Genomic DNA, 22154 nt, shown 5'->3' on the forward strand with positions numbered 1-22154 from the left:
AAACTTTACATAATTCAGATAATTTTCAATTAGATGCAAAACAAAAATTGAAGCATTAAATATAAATAATATTATAACTTTCGACTTTTATTTTGAATTAAATAAAATAGCAATCATTCACCTAAAAATTTGTTTCTGACAAATTGTACATTTAAAAACGATGGATCAATATTTGGAAACTGCAGTCGTTATTGATCATAAGTAAATTCTCACTAGTTGAGAGAAATGGATCATGGACATGTTTGAAAAATCAATGTTTAGTGCAGCATTATTGGAAATCAAATTGTAATCCTATTTTCTTTGAAGAAAATTTATACAGTGATAAATATTCAGCCTTCATAGAGACAGATCTGCCTTATTAAGAAATCTTTCTTCCTTTGCGCCTAGACATGTAGTTCCAACAAGATGGATGCCCGTCGCATACATCAAGAGTTGTTTGTGCAGTACTAAACACTATGTTTCCCAACTTCTAAATGGATAGGCAAATACGATTTGATTAATTATTTATCCCGGATCTTACTGTCCTTCATTATTATTTGTAGGAAAAAAAACTTGGCGTACCGTGAACGTCAAGGGACGATATAGAATTCATAGAATAAATGAAGCCATTCAATCGTTATATATGCTGATGAAATGTTTTGATGAATTTTATACAGATAATAACTATTTTTCTTTAGGATTCTCCGAAAGTTTGCTATATAATATTTTGTTGAACTATTTTCGAAACAGACGTATGAAGATCTTTCACAAATATTTTCAGAATCACTAAAAGTTTATTGTTGGTTGTGATTTTTAATTTTCCGTAGTTTGATTTATCTTTAACTTATTAAATCCATTTTTTCAAAAAATATAAAATATAGGCTTCAAAATTAGCACAATTAGAATATTTATCATCCTAAACAAGTGAACAACTGATTCGTAAGACTTAATATAATCATCAAATCTTTACATAATAAGAATAATCAATTTTCTCTTTTTCAGTTAAATACATTGTAAATTTAAAGACAAATAAATACTATTATAAGATTCAATAAAATGTTTGAATCTTTAAATCAGAGAAATATTTAAAAATTTCTGCTTATAATGAAAGAGTAACTTTTTGATTGTGAATAATACATAAATTTTCATGGCCATCTTGTGGTAATTCTAGGCATTAGCAGGTCACTTACCTCACCATACACGTCGGAAATATTTTAATCACCTACTGATGCCTAGTGCACACACACGTACATAAGAGGTGTAAATCCGACTGGACAACCTTCACGTGGTATACTTTAAGTAATGCTAATGCTGGCGATATTGTAAGGTTCAAATCTCATAACTCAGAAAGTACTTATTGTTAATGAAAAAAACATATTATAATGTTTTGAAAAAAATCTTGAGATTGATTGCAAAAATATTACAATAAAAATGGATACTGCCATTAAAAATATTTTATGTTTATTTTGATATAGATTTTTAAAGACATTTTAAGGTTAAATATTTTATCTACATTTTTAACCTTAAAATATTTTATACTAAAATGTGTATTTTTCGAGATACATTTTTAACTTTCGGAAATTTTGGCATTCACTGTATATGTATAAATAAATACACACATAAAATGTGAATATGTACGTACCATAAAACAAGAGAAAGAAAAGATAAGAGAACGAAAAGAAAAATAAAGGAAAAATATCATAGGAAACTATGAGGGAATAAAAAAGCTTCAGAAGAAATCGAGAAAAAAACTTACGAAAAATACACGAATTGTCGGATAAAAATATCTTAAAATTATCGGATCTCATAACGCATGAAACGATATAATTTGTAATAGTTTTGGATAATTTGAATTTATATTACAATAGAAGTATCTTCATCTCTTTAATTCATAAACAGAGATATTACGTAAGATTTACTAATTTATATATATATATATATATATATATATATATATAATATTGTACGGTAAAATTAAATACGGAAACTAGTAGTGCCACGTATTTTCTGAAAGTATTCCTTGAAAGGCCGCAGAAAGAAACAGAACTACAAAAAAAGAAGTAGTCAAAGAGAAAAATCATAGATGGAGAAATAACAGCGAATAAATATGAAAAGGAAAGGAAGAAATACAAGAGGGGTAAGATACACGATATAAAATACGCGAGTATAAAGTTATTAAGTAATTCAAATTTCTGTCAGAAATAATGACAAAGAGAATAGGTAGGAAAGAGGGGAAAGACTACCAGATGATTGAAAATTATCAATGACATTTATTAATACTGTAAAAAAAGATAGGAGATAAGAAAAGAAGCGACATCTTCATGATTTTCCATTGTTATTTTTCTTTCATGTTTTGAAACAAGAAATAAAGTAGTATTTTAATAAAAGACATGTATAGACAGTCGATAAATCGATAATTCAAAAAATGAATAACGCAAGCGAGCAGAAAAAGGGGTAAAAAACGAATGTCGACGAAAGAGGAAAAAGAAGGAAGCAAGAAAAGCAGAGAGACAATTTTAGATTATGTAATTGTGAGAGCAGGAAATGGTCGGAACAGCCGAGACATTAATTCAGAGAAAAAGAGAAGAAAAGGATAGATTGGAAGCAGGAAGAGAATTTTTGGAAAACTTTGAAAAAACAAGAAAAATCATCAGACCACTTACAAGAAAGAAAACAACATCTGTAGAAACAAAATCTAGCCCAGAAATAAAGAAAATTCTAGAAGAAGAAGAAAAAACGATGGAGGAAGATATGAATATAATAAGAAAATAATAAAGTTTTTTCGAGAAGCTGAAGGAGAGGTATAATTGTACCAATACATTATAAAAAGAAACAAAAATGGCTTCAAATTATATTGCAATATAAACTTTCTCAACACAGCATAAAATTTATGTTATGATAGTAGGAGGAAAGACATGAAATAGATAAAGGGATAAGAACAGAGAAGAAAAAAGGAACAATAGCTCTGGAAGGAAACAATGATAGAGAAAGTAGAATCAATCATTTTAAATATTTTGATATTAGGTATTATTACAATAAAGTAGTATAGATAGACATATTAATAAGGAGACGATTGAAAAGGCTATATCAATAATATATGCCATATATTTTGAATCGTCCCAATATTTGATTATTTATTGAACTGATATTGTCGAACAGAACCGAAATTCGATCTAACTTGGAAATGTCTAGAAGCGTCTCGTGTAATCTAAAATGAATTAAATATAAATCTAACAGCCATCACATGCGGCAAAGATCTTCATCTTTACCGCAAATCGTAACCATCTTATACATCTTCTTAGCGCTCAAAGGACTATGCCCAGCTTAGATCCAGGATGAAAAATTATGAGTCATACTATATTAATTAATAGGGGGGCACTCACGAAGTACGAAACAGAAGATTTTAATTGTCTAATTGAAGTTTTATTTTCTTTCCTTCAGAGGCATCGCCTTCACAAAAATAAAATTTCAGTTTCTGATGTTCAGTAATATGATGGCATAGATCGCGTCTAGGGACTCAGCCGGATTAATAAATTGTACCAAATACATTCTAGACATATTATTCAATATCTTTGGTACAATTCGACAGAGAATTCGGATAGCAGGGGACTTGTTACAAGGTTCTGCTTATGGAACTTTTTAATATTTTTTTGATGCCCTACAATTCTAGCTATGTCTCATTACTGTTCACCAGAGGCTCGATTTTCTTTTATGAAACTGAGCATAGTATTCTTTTGTCGCATCAAAGCAAACTTTTGTTTCCGTTATTTTTGTCAGTGCCAGATACACTTAAATGCCACATTACCGAAATTTCCGTACTTGAAACATCTGGTTCCTTTTGCTTTGTTCGGTTAGTCTATACTTAAATGGTCTTTGTTTTGACAGTTAAAATATCTTTCAGCTTTTTCCTTCTTCACATTTAGCTAGGGTGCTTGGCTTTATTATTCAGCTATATTTTTGTAGTCGTCATCTTTGATTTGGTGTTGCTATTTTTTTGTGTCTCGTAATACTGAAATATTTAATTGTTACATCATACAGAACCGATTTACTTGATTCGTCATCTAATACACCATCTATTATACATATATTGTATCCAATTCCAATATTTGTATGACTGGCTATCTTTAGCTTTCGATAAATACCTGGTATATTTCATCTGGCTTTCTCTGTTAGTAAAAGTGTCCGATGAATTTACTTGCTATTAAAAATTTCTGAAAATTCATAGATCAGGTTCCTTCTTAATTTTTTTAATTTACTGCTTTTATTTTAAAGTTGATTGGCAAATACTTTTGCAAATTCATGTAAAAATCTTTTTACTTCACAAATTATTTTCCGTTTAACTGCACATTTCGTTGCTTTTTCAAAACTATAATCCATCGTCTTTACATTGTTTGCCACTGTCTCCGCTGAAGATTTCAAGAACATTCTCAATTTCTTTAAACATAAGCGTCGGTTGTCTATAATATCGGGTTACCGTCTCCGAAGGATCAGATATTCTGCGCCCACCCAGGTTTGCCTCTGGGCACTACATGCTATTTCTGTTTTCGTTTTTTTTTAACCATTACTTTCTCTTGCGTTTTATTGTCGCCTTTCTTCAACACTTGTTTAAGTTTAGCTCGTAATATCGCTTTAGCATCAATCACCTTAAGGCCTAATTTCCGTAAACGGAATCCTTAATGCTAATGCTTATATTTCATCTTTAAATAATGCATTTACGTTAGCATCTTGCCTCGTCTTTGTCTTCTTCGTTGTCTTTATCTTCATTTTTCTTTTACGTTATTTCTTCGTCTTTATCAGCGTCATATTCCTATTTTTCTTTTCTTTAATGATCTAAGTTGCGTTTCCGTTGGTCTGCTTTCCGTCGGCACATGGCGTACTCTTTGAATCATTTCTCACTAATGCTATCCGCAATATTTCCTTCAATATTGCTTTACTTCCGGTAATCTGAAGTCCTATTCCTTCGAGATTTTGTTTTATTTATCGTTCATGAACATTAAATCAACTTCTTTCCTCATGATTGTTGTTTCACTCATTGTTACATCTTTCAAAAACAATGTTAATCCTCTATTACATATCATTTCAACTACGCGTTGTTTAAAATGTCCTATTTGATTATTATTTTCTGTTCATAACTTTTTTCTTCGTTCACTTTTTGTTACCAACATCGTTTCGGTGTAAACCCAAAAGTTATAAACTTGAATTAATTCCAGACGAATCCTCACAATGTAAAATCATTTATATGCGATTAGAATTGTAACTTACTTTATTATGAACTTTATTTATTTCATAAGAATAAACTCTAATGTGGCATATTCGGATTTTACGTTGCCCGAGCTTGATCGACTCTCTGCGATTACTTTTTTTCTCAACTTCGCTTTATTTTATTTGGAGCCTTTTTATCTCATGTTACACATTTCATACATGCATACACATTCAGGCTCGCATTCGTGCATACTTGCTGATGCATTTTATAGCCCCTTATATACATACATATATATCTCAAAAACTAATTGCACTAAAGACCATAAATATTTTTAATATCTATTTTTTCGAGAAAATTTTTTACTATAATGTTATATTTGGTGAGTTTTAGAGTATTTTTTATATAAGAAATCAAATAAAGCAATACATTATCTTATTATATACAGAGTATAATAAAAAAAAACATATCTGAAGCACATCATCAAATTCTCTAGCTAATTTAGAGACAATTTTACTTCAGTGAAAATGTCAATGCACCAATGATTTTATAAATGATTGAAAAAAACTATTTGCAAAATTAAACTTTGTAGAGTTAAAATATTAACAAAAATATAATTTTCAATTAATTTTATATAGAGTTTAAAGTATAATAGCATTTTAATTTAAGGCTTAATTACAAAAGATATATGATGACAAAAATTGAGAACATGTTTTTTCTGTGTAATACATTAAAAAAGATTCAAAAGTTATTGTTAAATGAAGAATTCAAAGAAAATTCACTAAATTAATAAAGAAACAGTTGCAATTGTTCCTTATCGATTTTGATAAGCTACTATGAATGTAGGGCAACTAAAAATAAAAAATACGTATTTTTTATATAAACATTTTCGTACATTTAAGAGTTAAAACAATTCTTCAAAATTAATTCGAAGTATACTTGATTTTGAGTAAATATCATGGAAACTATATGATATAAAATATGTATGTATGAAAATATATTTTAATAAAAGTTTTATGACAGTATTAATTTTTTTAGTCTGCAGCCGATTTATTTTATATAAATATCAACATTTTTGTTGCAAAGATAAAAAATGCAAAATATCTTATCAAAATTCTAAGAAAATTCTAATTATGAATATAATGCAGATAAAACTGAAATATTAAATGCATCTATTTGCATATAAGTCTTATTTCTAGGGGACTATTTTGTTATATAAACAAATCCTATGTATAATCCTATGTATAATCTTGCTGCTAAACATATAATATTTATAAATACATCCTGTACAGTCCTTGTTATTTTTAGAGGACCAGTTTATTTCGTAAACATAGCCTGCATATATCGCACGAGTTATCTCATACATAATAGCAGATTATATATTTGTACTGCCAATAAAATTATTTTGTAATAATGTTTTCTTGCTGCTTTTGAAAGAACAGACTATTTTGTGAAGTTTATTCTATAAACAAATTGTATATATACTGATCTCGGTACTTTCAAAGGAATAATCTATTCTGTGAACAAATGTTGTGTAGATCAGTAGAAAATCAATTAACTTAAAATATTGTTTACAGAAATATCAGTTGTTGAATATTTCTTTGTACTAAATTCTATGTAGTTACTGCTTGTAAAATAACAATCTATTTTATAAATGAATCTTATGTACAATTTCTTGTTGTTATAAAAGAAAAATCTACTTTGTAAATTGCATATATAATTGCTATAATCTAAATAATGTGATTTATAAAATAATAATTATAATATTATTTGTAAACAAATATGTTGTAGACATATTTATATAAATCATTTATATAAATCAGTTAAATGTAATTTTAGTAATACATTTTATACATTTAAGTACTTTATTTTGAAGACAAATTAGAAAAACATAAAATCGATAAGAAAGAATGAAATTAGATTGCATCACTTAGAAATGTTTTTGCTGATTTGTACGCAAAGTTTATTTAAGAATCTCTTCTCTTTTCTTTTCAATCCCTCTCTCTTTTCTCTCCCCCTCTTTCCTTCCTTCCCTTTTATTGCTTCTTCTCCACCCCCTCATCCCCTCTCTATCTCTTTCCGTTTCCCCCCTCTTTTCCCTCTCTCCCCCTCCCTTCGCTCTCTCTCTTCCTCTCCCTCCATTCCTCTCTCTGTCTCTCTCCCTCCCTCCCTCCCCCTCTCTCTCTCTTTCCCTCTTTTTCCTCTCATCCCTTCTCCTTTTCCATCTTCTTTTCTCTCTCCCTCTTTTTGTTTTTCTATTTTTCATTCTTTTCTCTTTTTCTTTCTCTTGCTAATCTGTACGCAGGATTCATATGCAGAAAATATTTCTCTAGAAGCAATACAAACTGTACGCAAGATTTTTTTTTACAGAATAAACTTTTGCACAATAGAATATTTGTTTAAAAGCAGCAAGAAAACATTGTGTTATTATAAAATGATTATATTATATGACTATAGAGAAGATAAAAATAAACTTAAATTAATTAATCATATTATATATCTTTATAAATAGAACCTACTCTTAAATGCAAGATAACTTTAATGTAATAAAAATCAATATCGTCTCTCAGAAGTGTTTTAACTCTGATCTGTATGAAAAGTTTATTTATGAAATTAATTATACCTTTGATGTCTTTTTATAAAACTGACTCTTAACAAGATTTATTTACAAAATAAATTGTTCCTTTATAAAATAGAAAAAATTCTACGTACGCAAGATCCATTTACGGAATAGATTGATTTTTTAAATAATAAAAATAGTAAAAACTCAGAGAGAAATATTGCACTGATGATTGATCGATAAATAACTATTATTTTGATAGAAAAAAAAAGGTTTCACGAAGTAATTATTTAATCTAACTGTTCACAAAACACTCGCGCAATCTTGTGACAGAAATTATAACAACAAAAAAATATCTATGTATATGTGTGTGTAATTGAGACTGGATAATATCTTCGTTTATATATATGTATAATACATAATGAGGAATAATAAGACATTTGCATGAAACAATTAAACTAAACTTATATTAAGTCTACATTGAAACCTCTAATAGTGAACTTCAAAATAGCGCGCAAAATCCTTTTCGTACATGCTAGATACAAGAACATAAATAGGATAAGTGGGGACAGCGGTATAACAACACGAATCTGTGGACGCATTGTTAATGTTATCATAAGTTCTCTCCCGGCAATGTACTTATGTAATAATGTGTGGACAAAATGATACCGCATTACGGAATTTCATGGTTGCGAGCGAAGTGGAATATAACCTAATCCAACCTCACTATCACATTTACAGCCCCGAACCATGTATTATTAAGAGGTTCGAATGTATTAAGAAATCGGTTAACCCAGCAGAGTTATTCTATAGGGTACCCAATTTGCTGTTTATTTTATAAATAATATTATGTTTTTATTTAATAATAAACGTTATTATTAAATAATTGTAGGTACAAGTACTTGACTTATAAAAGAAATACCAAAATGGCCGCTATTAGTATATATACATTTTTTTCTTAGTAGTAGGAAACAATATTTATTTGTTATTTGTTTATTGCCGTTCATGTGCACAGTCGTTTGGGTGTGCATATATTTTCCACTGTTCAATACGGCATGACACATACTTTTCAAACGTCACTGCATAAATGCATTCTTTATTGTATAATTTGGTATAATTTTGCATTTTACAAAGTCACAAATATTTTTTCTATTTTTTTTCATTGTTCCCATTATTGTTATTTAAGGTTGAGTCGCGTTGTAACAACAATTCGTTATTATTTTTATTACGTTTTTACTAACAATAAGTTATTATACTTGATTTAATATTGATAATTATTTTTAAATTGATGATTAAAACGAAATAAAAATAAATTTTAATCATTAATAATCTATTACCCAATTAAGAAATAAGAAGTAATTTTATAAAAGAAACAAAGGATAAGAAATATTTCGCATGAAACGATAGCGAATTACAATAATGATAAATAAGTTAGCAACATCAGAGCCTTAACTAAATGTTGCAATTTTGACTTGTTTTGTTTATAATTGTTATGCACTAATAATAAACTAATAATCAATAAAATATTAATAATTCAACGTTAAATATACTGTTATGCTGCATTATTTTATATAACAACAAAAACTGAAGTAAATTATTTCAGAGTACATTATATTTCATATTAATAGTTTAAGCACTATTTATGATGTCTTGAAGTTTATCATGTAATTCGCACTTTCACATTCATTATTGCATAGCGATGTACAAAAAAACAGAATTTAACATCTTTAAATTAATAAAGATTATATATTCTCTATATGTTCTGTTGTTACGTAACATAATATGAAAACCTTATGAGAGAGACATGTTTAAAACATGTAACTTTCTCTTGATTCAATGACTCATATTCTCTTATACCATACTTAACACCAATACAAATGATAATTGATGATTCAGTTATTTTCGTTGTTTTGTATTATTTTAGTTATAAACATAAAAGCAGAAGCAAGCGATAAATTATTCAAATAAAATTCAAAACTAATGAGAGTTATATTGATTACTATTTTGCTCCGACATATTCCTTTGGCTTAAAGAGATATATTTTTTAAAATTCTATATACGACACACACACACACACACACACACATCATGTTAAATTCCTCGAGTGGAACGGACATAACTATGTCCATTGCATTGTTCTCGTTCCGTGGCTGCTGTATTCGGTGAAACGCGGTAACGCCTTCCTAACATCTGGCTGTTATTATGAAATGTCAAACATTACCCTTCGGCATAACTCACTTGCAACTATCTTGATTACGAATAAATGCTTTTCTGAAATTCCATCGTGCATTCTCTGGTTATCAATGTCGCATTACGCTGAGGTGCTCGACAGATGATAATTCGATGGAGTAAATACGCCCACAATTATGTATTTTTTAAATTAATTTCTTATTAATTATTGCGCAATAATTATAATAATATAATGCTTATTCGATCCCCCCTTGAATCTACAAAGGCGGTTTTTTACAAGAGAACGAATCTGAAGCTTTTACAATATTTCTTTAACTCCTTTTAACCTGGCTATAGGCCTTTTAACCTTACAACTATAATCCCTTTTTCCTCCTCTCTTCCCCATCTTCTCTTCTTTCTCCTTAACTACCTTCTCCACAATCCTTTTTTTTAAAAAAAAAACCTTTTATGAGGCATATGGAGTGTTTAGGATCGAACGTGGGACCTTTCGCCTAGCAATTCGCTACTTCCAATGCGAAGCCACATGTTACCCCTAATTATATTAATAATTGTATTATATTATTGCAATTTTAATATATACTAGATAACACAAGCGCACGCTTCGCGTGCGCCAAATAAACTTTTTCTCCGCGAGGGTACATCATTTTAATTTGCTGAATTTCAATTATGTACATAACTTTAATTCTCGAATTTTTATTATATACATAATTTTAATTGATAATAATCCTTAAGGTTCGCCAGTAATAATTAATAAAAATCTTTCCTCAATGGTAAAAGTCGACCAAACTGGCAATCATTTATTATAAATAATTAGTTAAAATACAATGTTTCGGCTGTCATTGTAGCCCTTTTCAAGTAAATCTATAAAAAGTTACATAAAAATAATTATAATTTTAATACATTTCATCGCAACAAATAATTATAAATTTATATACAAAAATATGTTACATACCAAACGTAAATGCATAATAAATTAATACAGTAAATCAAATTTACTGCATACCACCGACAATATTCACCATTGTTTTAATGAACAATGTAGACTTGACAGAAGTAAGCAAGAAATAAATAGATGTTAACAGTTAGCAAGAATCTTAGTCACTACGCGTTAAGAAAATCGAGACAAACTAATGTGTCTTTCGCAATCTAAAACCTCATAACAAAGTCAAATAAATAAATAAATAGGTAAAAATAAAAATAATTTAAATAGCATCAAGAACACGATCATAAATCCCACTAAAATTCTCCGTATCTTTCTGTAAATTAATACCTTTACTTTGTTTTTTTATATAAAACATTTCTGCAATTTCTGTTTTTCTTGTTTGTTTTTCTTGATGTAAGATTACCGGAGAATCCCAACGGAACTCATGATCGTTGCAAGTCCGATGCAAACTAACGACTAAATGCAATGTAGTATCTTTTTTGATATTATTTCTATGTTCTTTGATGCGCGTTTCCAAATGTCTCTTTGTCTATCCAACATACGTAGAATCACAATTCGCACATTCAATTTTATACACGACATCGGTTCTTTTTAAGTTGTCTATCCTATCTTTTCCTCTTTTTATCAGTGTGTCTAATTTTTTTGGAACGGTATATAATACATCAATTCCATTTTTAAAGAAAGTAAGACTTCTCTCGACTGTACTGGCAAATATTATTAATTAAATCACAACGTTTCGACCCTTCTTTGAATCCTTATCAAGTGATTTGTGAAAATAAAAATAAAATTATAATTTTAAGATGTCAAGAACGAACATAGTCTCGGTTTGACCACACGTCAAGACTCTTAGACGAGTTATGAGAGACTGTTCCATTTTTATTAATGCAACGCGTAATATTCTCGCTCAAATCTCTAATGTAAGGCAACACCTCTCATTAAATGCACTGAACGCAAGAATTACTTCTTTGTTAAAATCTTGGTTAGACAATAAACTCATAGATGAGACCACATACAAACATTTGAGGTGTACGAATGGTAATTTGCCTCGGGGCTATGGCTTACCAAAGATCCATAAAGCAGGTTACCCTCTCCGTATCATAATTTCAACGGTAGGAAGTCCTGTTTATAACATTGCAACCTTTTTGAGTGAGATACTGCAAAATGCAGTCAAGAAACCTCGATCTCATATCAAGGATAGTTGGTCCTTTGTGGAAATTATTAAAGATAAAAACATTGACGATAGTCAGGTTATGATTTTGTTGGACGTGACTTCACTTTTTACCAACACTCCGTGGGAATTAATTAAGATAGCAATAGAAAACTGATGGGAGGACATCTCACAATTTACTTCATTTAACCTTGCACAGTTTTTACACGCGATCGACACTGTTATGCGGTCAACTAGTTTCGTTTTGACAGTAAATTTTACGAACAGATTTTCGGTTCTCCTATGGGGTCTCCTTTGTCTCCAATTTTATCCGACATGGTTATGGACGATTTGAAATCATATTGTTTGCGTCAATTGGATTTCGAATCCTCTTGTTATTTTAGGTACGTCGATGATATTTTTTCATATTATTCCGAAAGGAAAAATGGAGGATATGCTTAGGATTTTCAATGGTTTTCACACTCGACTTAAATTTACATCTGAATTAGAGAACAATTGTTCTCTGAGTTTTTTGGACACGAATGTTATACGTATTGGTGGCAGATTAATGACTAATTGGTTCCGTAAACCTACGTTTTTAGATCGATATATAAATTTTCTATCGAATCATCCGATGAGATAAACTCAGTGTGATCACAAGCCTAGTGGATAGGGTTATTGTACTCGCTGACCTTATGTTTCACGAAGAAAACATTAATATAGTCAGAAGAATTCTTCGTAATAATTGTTACCCGTTAATGGTTATAAACAAAAATATTAACAAAAGACATAGGGCGATTAAATTTGGCGGTAATCTAAGCTCATTAAACCGAAATAAATTTGATACGCGAACTTGTATGGTGCCTTACATTAGAGATTTGAGCGAGAATATTACGCGTTGCATTAATAAAAATGGAATTGATGTATTATATACCGTTCCAAAAAAATTAGACACACTGATAAAAAGAGGAAAAGATAGGATAGACAACTTAAAAAGAACCGATGTCGTGTATAAAATTGAATGTGCGAATTGTAATTCTACGTATGTTGGATAGACAAAGAGACATTTGGAAACGCGCATCAAAGAACATAGAAATAATATCAAAAGACACTACATTGCATTCAATCGTTAGTTTGCATCGGACTTGCAACGATCATGAGTTCCGTTGGGATTCTCCGGTAATCTTACATCAAGAAAAACAAACAAGAAAAACAGAAAATAAAATATTAAATTTCGTTCGCCAGGAATGAAATACTAAGGTAGTAGATATTAAACTGACTACACTGGCTGTCTATTAGATTTGTTAAATAAGTACAGTGTGTTCAGTCGTGGCAAGATGACACAAGTGAAACGCAGTTAATTTACCATCCGATCTTAAGTTAAGTCTCACCGGAGCGTACTTTTAAATGTCAATAACGATATGCAGTAACTCATTAATGCTTCTATTGTAATTTTGAAAAGGACCACAGCCCGTATGGTCGAAACGTCAATAAATATAGTTTAACAAATCTAATAGACAGCCAGTGTAGTCAGTTTAATATCTACTACCTTAAGAAAAACAGAAATTGCAGAAATGTTTTATATAAAAAAAACAAAGTAAAGGCATTAATTTACAGAAAGATACGGAGAATTTTAGTGGGATTTATGATCGTGTTCTTGATGCTATTTAAATTATTTTTATTTTTACCTATTTATTTATTTATTTGACTTTGTTATGAGGTTTTAAATTGCGAAAGACACATTAGTTTGTCTCGATTTTCTTAACGCGTAGTGACTAAGATTCTTGCTAACTGTTAACATCTATTTATTTCTTGCTTACTTCTGTCAAGTCTACATTGTTCATTAAAACAATGGTGAATATTGTCGGTGGTATGCAGTGAATTTGATTTACTGTATTAATTTATTATGCATTTACGTTTGGTATGTAACATATTTTTGTATATGAATTTATAATTATTTGTTGCGATGAAATGTATTAAAATTATAATTATTTTTATGTAACTTTTTATAGATTTACTTGAAAAGGGCTGCAATGACAGCCAAAACGTTGTATTTTAACTAATTATTTATAATAAATGATTGCCAGTTTGGTCGATTTTTACCATTGAGGAAAGATTTTTAATAATTTTAATTTATCGAATTGTATAGAATGGAAATTTGGGAATTCAAATTATGTACATAATAGAACACATCATTTTTACATTACAAGGCGCTCGAACGCTACGCATCTACCCTAACCACGAATATATCGCAACGCGCCAGCATCCAATCAGCATCGGAATAAAGAGGCTTCAACATTTCGATATATTCGAGTAATAGACTTAACATGCACATTTTAAGGAAAGGATGCATCTCTATTGTACTCTTATCACATAGGAACAATGTGCAATTTTGTTACTCTTAATTCTATTTGATAGCATTAAGCGTGCATAAAATAAAACTGTAAAAATATGCTATCTTTTTTCATTTACTTTCCTTATTTTATACATGATTATATATAATATGATAAATATGATTTGTAGAAGAAAATTTTTAATGTGTTATATAAAAATACGACGTGTATGCAAAGAATATTAAATATATAAAAATAAACTATAAACATAGTTAATTAAATAATTCTGATTTCTGTTTGTTGCAGAGAAACGACAATCTCGACATATCCTTGAACATTTCACAGCATCATCAAGCATCATACCATCACGACAACTACAACATGTCTGACCAAGTAAGTTAATCGCTTATCTATCTATAAGAGTTGGCAATTTTATTTATTTTAACATAATTAAACTTTATATTAATTATTTTCTTTTTTTGTTTATTATATTTGATAAAAATCTCTCCTCAAAGTTAAAAGTCGACCAAACTGGCAATTATTTATTATAATTAGTTACAATACAACGTTTTGGCTGTCATTGCATATTTTTACCTATTTATTTATTTATTTGACTTTATTATGAGGTTTTAGATTGCGAAAGACACATTAGTTTTGTCTCTATTTTCTTAACGCGTAGTGACTAAGATTCTTGCTAACTGTTAACATCTATTTATTTCTTGCTTACTTCTGTCAGTTCTACATTGTTCATCAAAACAATGGTGAATATTGTCGGTGGTTTGCAGTGAATTTGATTTACTGTATTAATTTGGTATGTAGCATATTTTTGTATTTGAATGTATAATTATTTGTTGCGATAAAGTGTATTAAAATTAAAATTATTTTTATGTAATTTATTATAGATTTACTTGAAAAGGGCTGCAATGACAGTCGAAACGTTGTATTTTAACTAATTATAATAAATGATTGCCAGTTTGGTCGACTTTTAATTTTGAGGAGAGATTTTTATTAATTATTACTGGCGAACCTTAAGAATTATTATCTGTATTATATTTGAGTTATATATATATATATATATATATATATATATATATATATATATATATACACACACATATATATGAACTGATTTTTTTAATGATATGCACTTTAGTTCCTTCAAAAACCGCTCCAATGGCAATAATGCGCCTTTAAAATTTAATAACATAGAGGTGCCATTATAATTTAAAAAAATTCAGATAAAGTGTTTCTCTATTATTATCTATATACACTCTCTGATTTCTCTTCTCGTTTAAACTAGTTATTAAACTAGTCTGATTAAACATAGCCAGATTAGCATTACAATTTAATTTAATGACTGGTTCCGCGATTTATGTCATGGGAAATAATCTGCTCTCATAGTGCAAATTTTTTACGATAACTTTAGAATTAGGTCTGCAGATAGAAAAAATATATCTTTGTGTAAAAAATAGATATGAGAATAGAATAGCATACATATATAGAGACCTAGTGAATATAGAAACGCATTCAATCAGTTGCCTGTCGTCTAATCCAATCTAAGCGTCCGGTAATGGCCAATCTGCGATAAATAACTATCAAATTGCAATTTTGTTGTTTAGTGTTGTTTAATAAATTACGTTTTAATTTTGCGCGATATTAAACACATAGCAAAGATTGATCGAAGTATCTTAATATTCCCAAGAATAATTAATAGCAAGAGAATTGATTACACAGATCAACACTGATTTTATTGTCAATTATATTAGATCGATTTTAGGGTAACTAATTGACTCTAATTTTTGAGATAATGAATATTCTCTCTAGTTGAATATCTCTGAAATTAGAAATTTTCACGAGAAAATATTTTAAAAATTGAAAAATTTTGATATGGGAAAAAGTTGATAATCTTGAATTTTAACCAATTTTTCAAAATTATTTGAAAGTGAATCTAGTTTTTTTAGCAGAACTACCCCTAATTGTTTAATATAAATAAATTTCTCGCAATATTCAGATGGCCAAAAAGTTAATAGTTTACAAGATATCTTATACTTTAATTTGACAAAATTTTATATAAACTATGAAATATCTCATAAATTATTAATTTTTCGATCACTTTACCTCAATACTTTGCATAAAATGAAAGAAATCATTTGGTATAAAGAAAACATACATGTAGCTATTTTTTAAGAAATATAAAATTTGTGCAACTATTAGTTGCATTTTTTAATAATAACAGTGGTCGATACTCTAATAGCTATAATAATTAATTTTTATTTCTAAAAATTTTTTTAAATATTGCAAAATGTTTTGTTTTAATATACATATAAAAGGCAATAAGAGCTAATTAAGTTCTTTCATTAATATTTATTTGTGGAAAAAGATTTATAACATAAAATATTAGACAGAAATAAATTCGAACGTTTTGGTTGCCTTTTTCAACCTTCTTCAGTGCATCATTTAAAATTAAAGATTAATAGAAATTAACAATCAATTATTCATAACTGTCAATATAATAAAACTATACAGAAACACAGTTATTCGCATAAAACTACGTCAAGCTATTTTTTTTTTTTTAACGAAATCAACGCATTTTTAAAGCATGAGCATCTTTATATATTCTATTCCTTGAATCGTCATTCTATGTAATTGTCGCGAAACAGATCTCTCGCTAATTGTTCGGTTAGGAGGTCGGTTGCGAATCTCGATAACAGCAATTGTTAATATGTCTATAAAATCATTGTATACGAAATATTAACATTGAAAGATAAGTAAATTAATAAAAATAGACTTACAATTAAATCGAGTAAGATATTATATTGTGACGTGAAGGCTTTCAGATGTTGATTGCTCGAGGTTACAATAACGAATGATTTTTATCTCTCAGAGAGACGACCACACAACGGAGAAAATAGTTAGTTTATGTTTTTTAACTTTCATATCTTAGGTAGTCTATGTATTATATCGTCATAAATTACTGGCAAGCCATCAATATCTGTTTTTAAATTAAGACTGTTATTTTGCCTTTTTATGAATATCATCTCTGAAATCAATCTTTTGTTATATTGTGATTCTTTGTCAAGTATTTCTACATCGTCCCAACTAAATTCATGATTATGTTTTAATCTATGGTCAGTGATTACATATTTTTTTACGTTTCTATGTATATTAGATCGATGTTCTGATATTCTAGTAGATAATTTCCTACTAGTCTGACCAACATACGATGCATTACAATCTTTACAGTCTATCTTATATATAACATTGGTATTTGAACACTTAGGAATAGGATCTTTATGTACTTTAATATATTTATTCAATTTGTTAAGACTATAAAAAGAGAGTTTAACATTCATATCTTTAATGATGTTTCTATATTGTTCAGTGAGTGTCGGTAAGAATGGAATGCAGAAATACGAGACCTTTAAATTTTGGTCATTCTTGTTTGTAAGAATATTCCGTTGTTCTATTAAATGTTTTAGTCTTTGGTTCATGATGTCAAAAATCAATTTCAGAGGATAGTTATTTTCGAGTAATATTTTGATTACTAACTCTAAATTTTCTTTGTGAAATTCTGGATTTGATAAGGCTCGATCCACCAACCCCATTATCGTACCTCGTTTTTGACTCTGTTGAGAAAGGAAGTTCAGATATCTACCAGAAAACGTTTTTTTATGATACCAATCATATATGATGTTATTTTTTTAATATCAATGTTAAGTTGAGAACATTAATTTTATTAATATCTTGAATTTCAAGAGTAAACTGGATTCTTTTGTGAAAAGAATTAAATAAATTTAATGTGTGATCTATGGAATCCGATGGAGCAGCCATTATTATATCATCTACGTATCTGATGTATATGGGTGGACAAACCTTTAGTAGTTGAAGAGTAGTTGAACTTTATTTTCTAAATCTTGCAGTACAATATCAGCTATGATAGGAGATAAAAGAGAACCCATTGGTGTGCCGAAGGATTGTCGATAAAAAACATTGTTAAATGTAAAATATGTAGAATTTAATACGAGGCTTACTCCAATTAAAAATTCAGACTTAGGGAGATTGCAATTATTTTCAATATATTGCCATTTATTGGAAACACTCGAGAGCTAAATCGATAGGTACGTTAGTAAAAAGTGAAATAACATCAAGAGATAATAATTTGTAGTCATTATGGATGTAAATATCTGAAATTTTGTTAACCATTTCGAAATTATTTTCTATGTGGCTATTACAGACAGGGAAACAATTGTTCATAATTTGGTGTAAGTGAAGTGCTAACTGATATAAAGGAGTATTTATAGAGGATACAATTAGTCTAAACGGACAATTTTCTTTGTGGATTTTAGGTAAACCGTAAGCTCTCGGTAATGTTCCCTCACTAAATGACAATGAACGATATGTCTGTACTAAAATGTAATTGTTATTTTTCCATCTAGTAAGTAAATCATGGAATAATTAAATATGTTAATTTTTTGTTGGTTTTGCTTTTAGGATACGAATATGTACCAATAGATTTAAGGATGTTATTAGACCTTTTAATGATGGTCTTGCGATCAACGACTGGAAGTTTTTTCAGATTATTTTCGATATTTTTGATAAAATGTACAATTAGATCAATATTATTAGTATTAGGTAAACTAAAGTTTTGTTTTAGTTTAATATTACTTTTATTCGAACATTGTATATACAGAGAAAAAAATTCATCGCGCAATCTGTATTGAAATAATATGTAATTTATATAGAAGAGGAGGCTGAGACATCGTGAGTTGTATAACTAGGAAACCATCTAAATAATATTTCTTCAAGAAGAAGAAGAAGAGCCAAGTTGTGAGAGTCGCGCACAAGTTTTAACGAGATGGCGGAACGAGTTTAGTTCACAGCGTAGAAAAGAAAAACGACGATGACAAGGATGACAACGACAACGAAAGATGATATTTCTTCGTCTTTCGTACTCCTAACCAATAGTCCCGAACTATCGCAATCCTTTTTTTGCTACATTTACCTGTGCGTTTAATATGCTTTACAAATTCAATGTCATTCTAGAAGCCGAAGCAAAAAACAGGCGACGATAAAGCATAAAGTGTGTCGAACGATATTAGACACAATGAAATGTCCCTAGACAATTAACGATAACGCTAGTTTACAGCCAAAAATTATTTTAAAGCAGACAAAATGTTCTTAAATAATCAAAATTTCACTAATATTAAGATTTCCAAAATAATTGGGATAGAGTCCAGTTTCGCCATCTTCTATTATCTTAATTTTAATCGGTTAACTTAATTGACTGATTAAATTTAAGAATTGTCAACTGCACAGACATCTTATTATAAATGTAGATAAAGTTGAACAGTTTTAAATTGGGCCAATTCTTAAATTTAATCAGCCGATTAAGTTAACCGGAAATAATGAAACTGATCCTAACTGTGTAAAAAATGACTTTGACATAATGAAAAACATAATAAAATACCCCTAGATGTTTCATTAACAATAACACTAGTTTTACAGACAAAAATTATTTTAAAGCAGACAAAGTGTTCTTATGAATTTTTGAGTGAGCTGAATACCAAAAATCCATAAGAAACACCAAACCAACTAAACTAACCAAATTTCACTAGTATATGCATTTCTTCATGAGTATATGTAAGATTTCCAAAATAATTAAAGTTAAATGTATAAAAAATGACTTTTTTGCTATATTTAAGATTTTTTTGTAAAAGAAGTTGACGTTATCTAGAAAGTCTGATCAAATATACATTTTATAAGAGATGAACAAATAATTCATGGCAACTGATCAGAATTTTCAGATAACGTTTTTCATTTAAAAATTTCAAATATTGTAAAAAAGTTATTTTTTGTATATTAAATCTCAATTATTTTGGAATCTGACGTGCTGTGGTGAAAATTGGCTTGCGATATCATTTTCAGGATCTAAAAATCTATAATAAGAAACCTTATTTGATTTAAAATAATGAAAAAGAAACAATTTTTTATAAACTAGTGTAATTTTTTGTTGAAATAATCAAGAATGCTCGATCTTTGCGATTATTGCAATTTTGACATAATGATTAGAACACTGTGTACACGAATTGGATCATAATGTTCACTATTGTTTTAGTATTGCGAGTATAATAGTGTCACGAGCACGTAAACATAAAATGAATTTCGCGATAAACGATCGTCGGAATAGGTTGTAATAAAATAGTTAATGGCATCTATAAATCCAGTTTATGCACAACAACGACTTGTTTCGTTCTATTGCATCACATGATCACGTGAATTACATGATATAATTACTCAGATTCTAAATCAACGTTATTGAATCGTCATTTACAGGCACAATACTCTAATAATGTGGATGTTTAATAAAATAAAATGAGGCCACAGATGGAATAGATGAAAAGAGAGTAAGATGATCAAGTAAATAAATTAACAAATTGCTTTTTTTATTTCTTGAAGTTAACAGATGGGAAGTCGATACTTATTAGAAACTTAATAATAATAAATAATTTCTTGTAGTTTGATTTGTCGATGAAAATAGAGTACATTTTAATAAATAGAAAAATATTTTTTAAATGTACCTGTATGTAATTTTTTGTTTGTTCATAGAAAATTATAGTAAATATTTTTATTATCTTTACAAAGTCACTCTATAACTAAAAAACGCATTTAATAACGTATTTTCCATATTTTTTATATTATGATATTTTTGATATGGAAAAATAAATATGATTACAATCACTGTAGTGTAGAGTAAGCTGGTGAATCATATATGTATGTATTGACAATAAGGTGACGCATTCATACTTGCAGATTATAGATTATATATTTGTTAATTTGCTGATATGCATTGTTAATGTGATTACTCATGATTATTTAATGCGTAATATTCTGTGATCATCTGTGTAGATAAATCTTATCATATACAATTTATCGATTTTTTTATTTTTAAAATAAAATAATTGTGGATTTTGTTATCCAATATGTAAAAAAATATATATCTTAAATTCTATAGATATGTATCTTACTTAGATATGTAAAAATTAATACGTACCTATATAATGTAATCTTTAAGCTCACTCCATATAAAAATTAAATATTTTTTAATGCAATATTTGATTCCAATATAATATTTGATTTTAAATTAGTTTTAAATATTCCTATTTAACTAATAATTATTTCTGTTTTCTAAATCTTTAATTTAATTTTATATTATATACTTATGTAATTAATTGTTTTTGTTTTAATGTTTTAGTAATTTTTTTTCTAAGGCATATAAATAATATTTTTTATTTTATTTTTATTTGTATTTTACTTATGTGTTTAAATATTATGTCAACATAATACGACAAGGTTATCATAAATTCTTCTCTTTATAATATAAAGAAAATTATTTTTAACTTAATTTGACTTATTTTTCTCATTATCTTACTTATTATTAAAAGTAATCACATATGTGTGGAAACAAGATGACAAAATTGAAATGTTTTTAAAAAACCAAAATTTTTATAAAATTTTAATTTGTTTATTAATTTTAAAATTTTTACGAATATGATAAGACTATAAATTTGAAAAATATATATTATTTTTACTTTATCATAAAAATTAGAATTTTAAAGTTATGACGCATCTTATTTCTATTTCTCTTGTACAATAACTACGACAATCGAGATACAAGCATGTTTCTTCACAAAGGAAAATTGTCTTCCTCATGCTATTAAATTTATTTTAAAACTTTTATTCTTTCTACCACGCGTGCGTTGTAATAAATTAATTTTTCTTCCTTTTTGTGAAAGAGAATAAAT

The 22154-nt window shown here is 28.3% G+C and overlaps 1 protein-coding gene across 5 annotated transcripts in view; it reads left to right on the top strand.

The window, feature by feature from the left end:
• Positions 1-22154, top strand: part of LOC114939094 (TOX high mobility group box family member 4) — a 132015-nt gene that overhangs the window by 90816 nt on the left and 19045 nt on the right. For all 5 annotated transcript variants that reach the window (XM_085487577.1, XM_085487578.1, XM_085487581.1 and 2 more), the window contains one exon: positions 14659-14745. In XM_085487577.1, coding sequence (XP_085343703.1) covers positions 14659-14745 — 87 coding nt within the window. The remainder of the gene's footprint in view (positions 1-14658; positions 14746-22154) is intronic.

The sequence above is a fragment of the Nylanderia fulva genome, unplaced genomic scaffold, assembly GCF_048542155.1.
Source record: "Nylanderia fulva isolate GAGA-0341 unplaced genomic scaffold, ASM4854215v1 Scaffold58, whole genome shotgun sequence".
Taxonomy (NCBI): domain Eukaryota; kingdom Metazoa; phylum Arthropoda; class Insecta; order Hymenoptera; family Formicidae; genus Nylanderia; species Nylanderia fulva.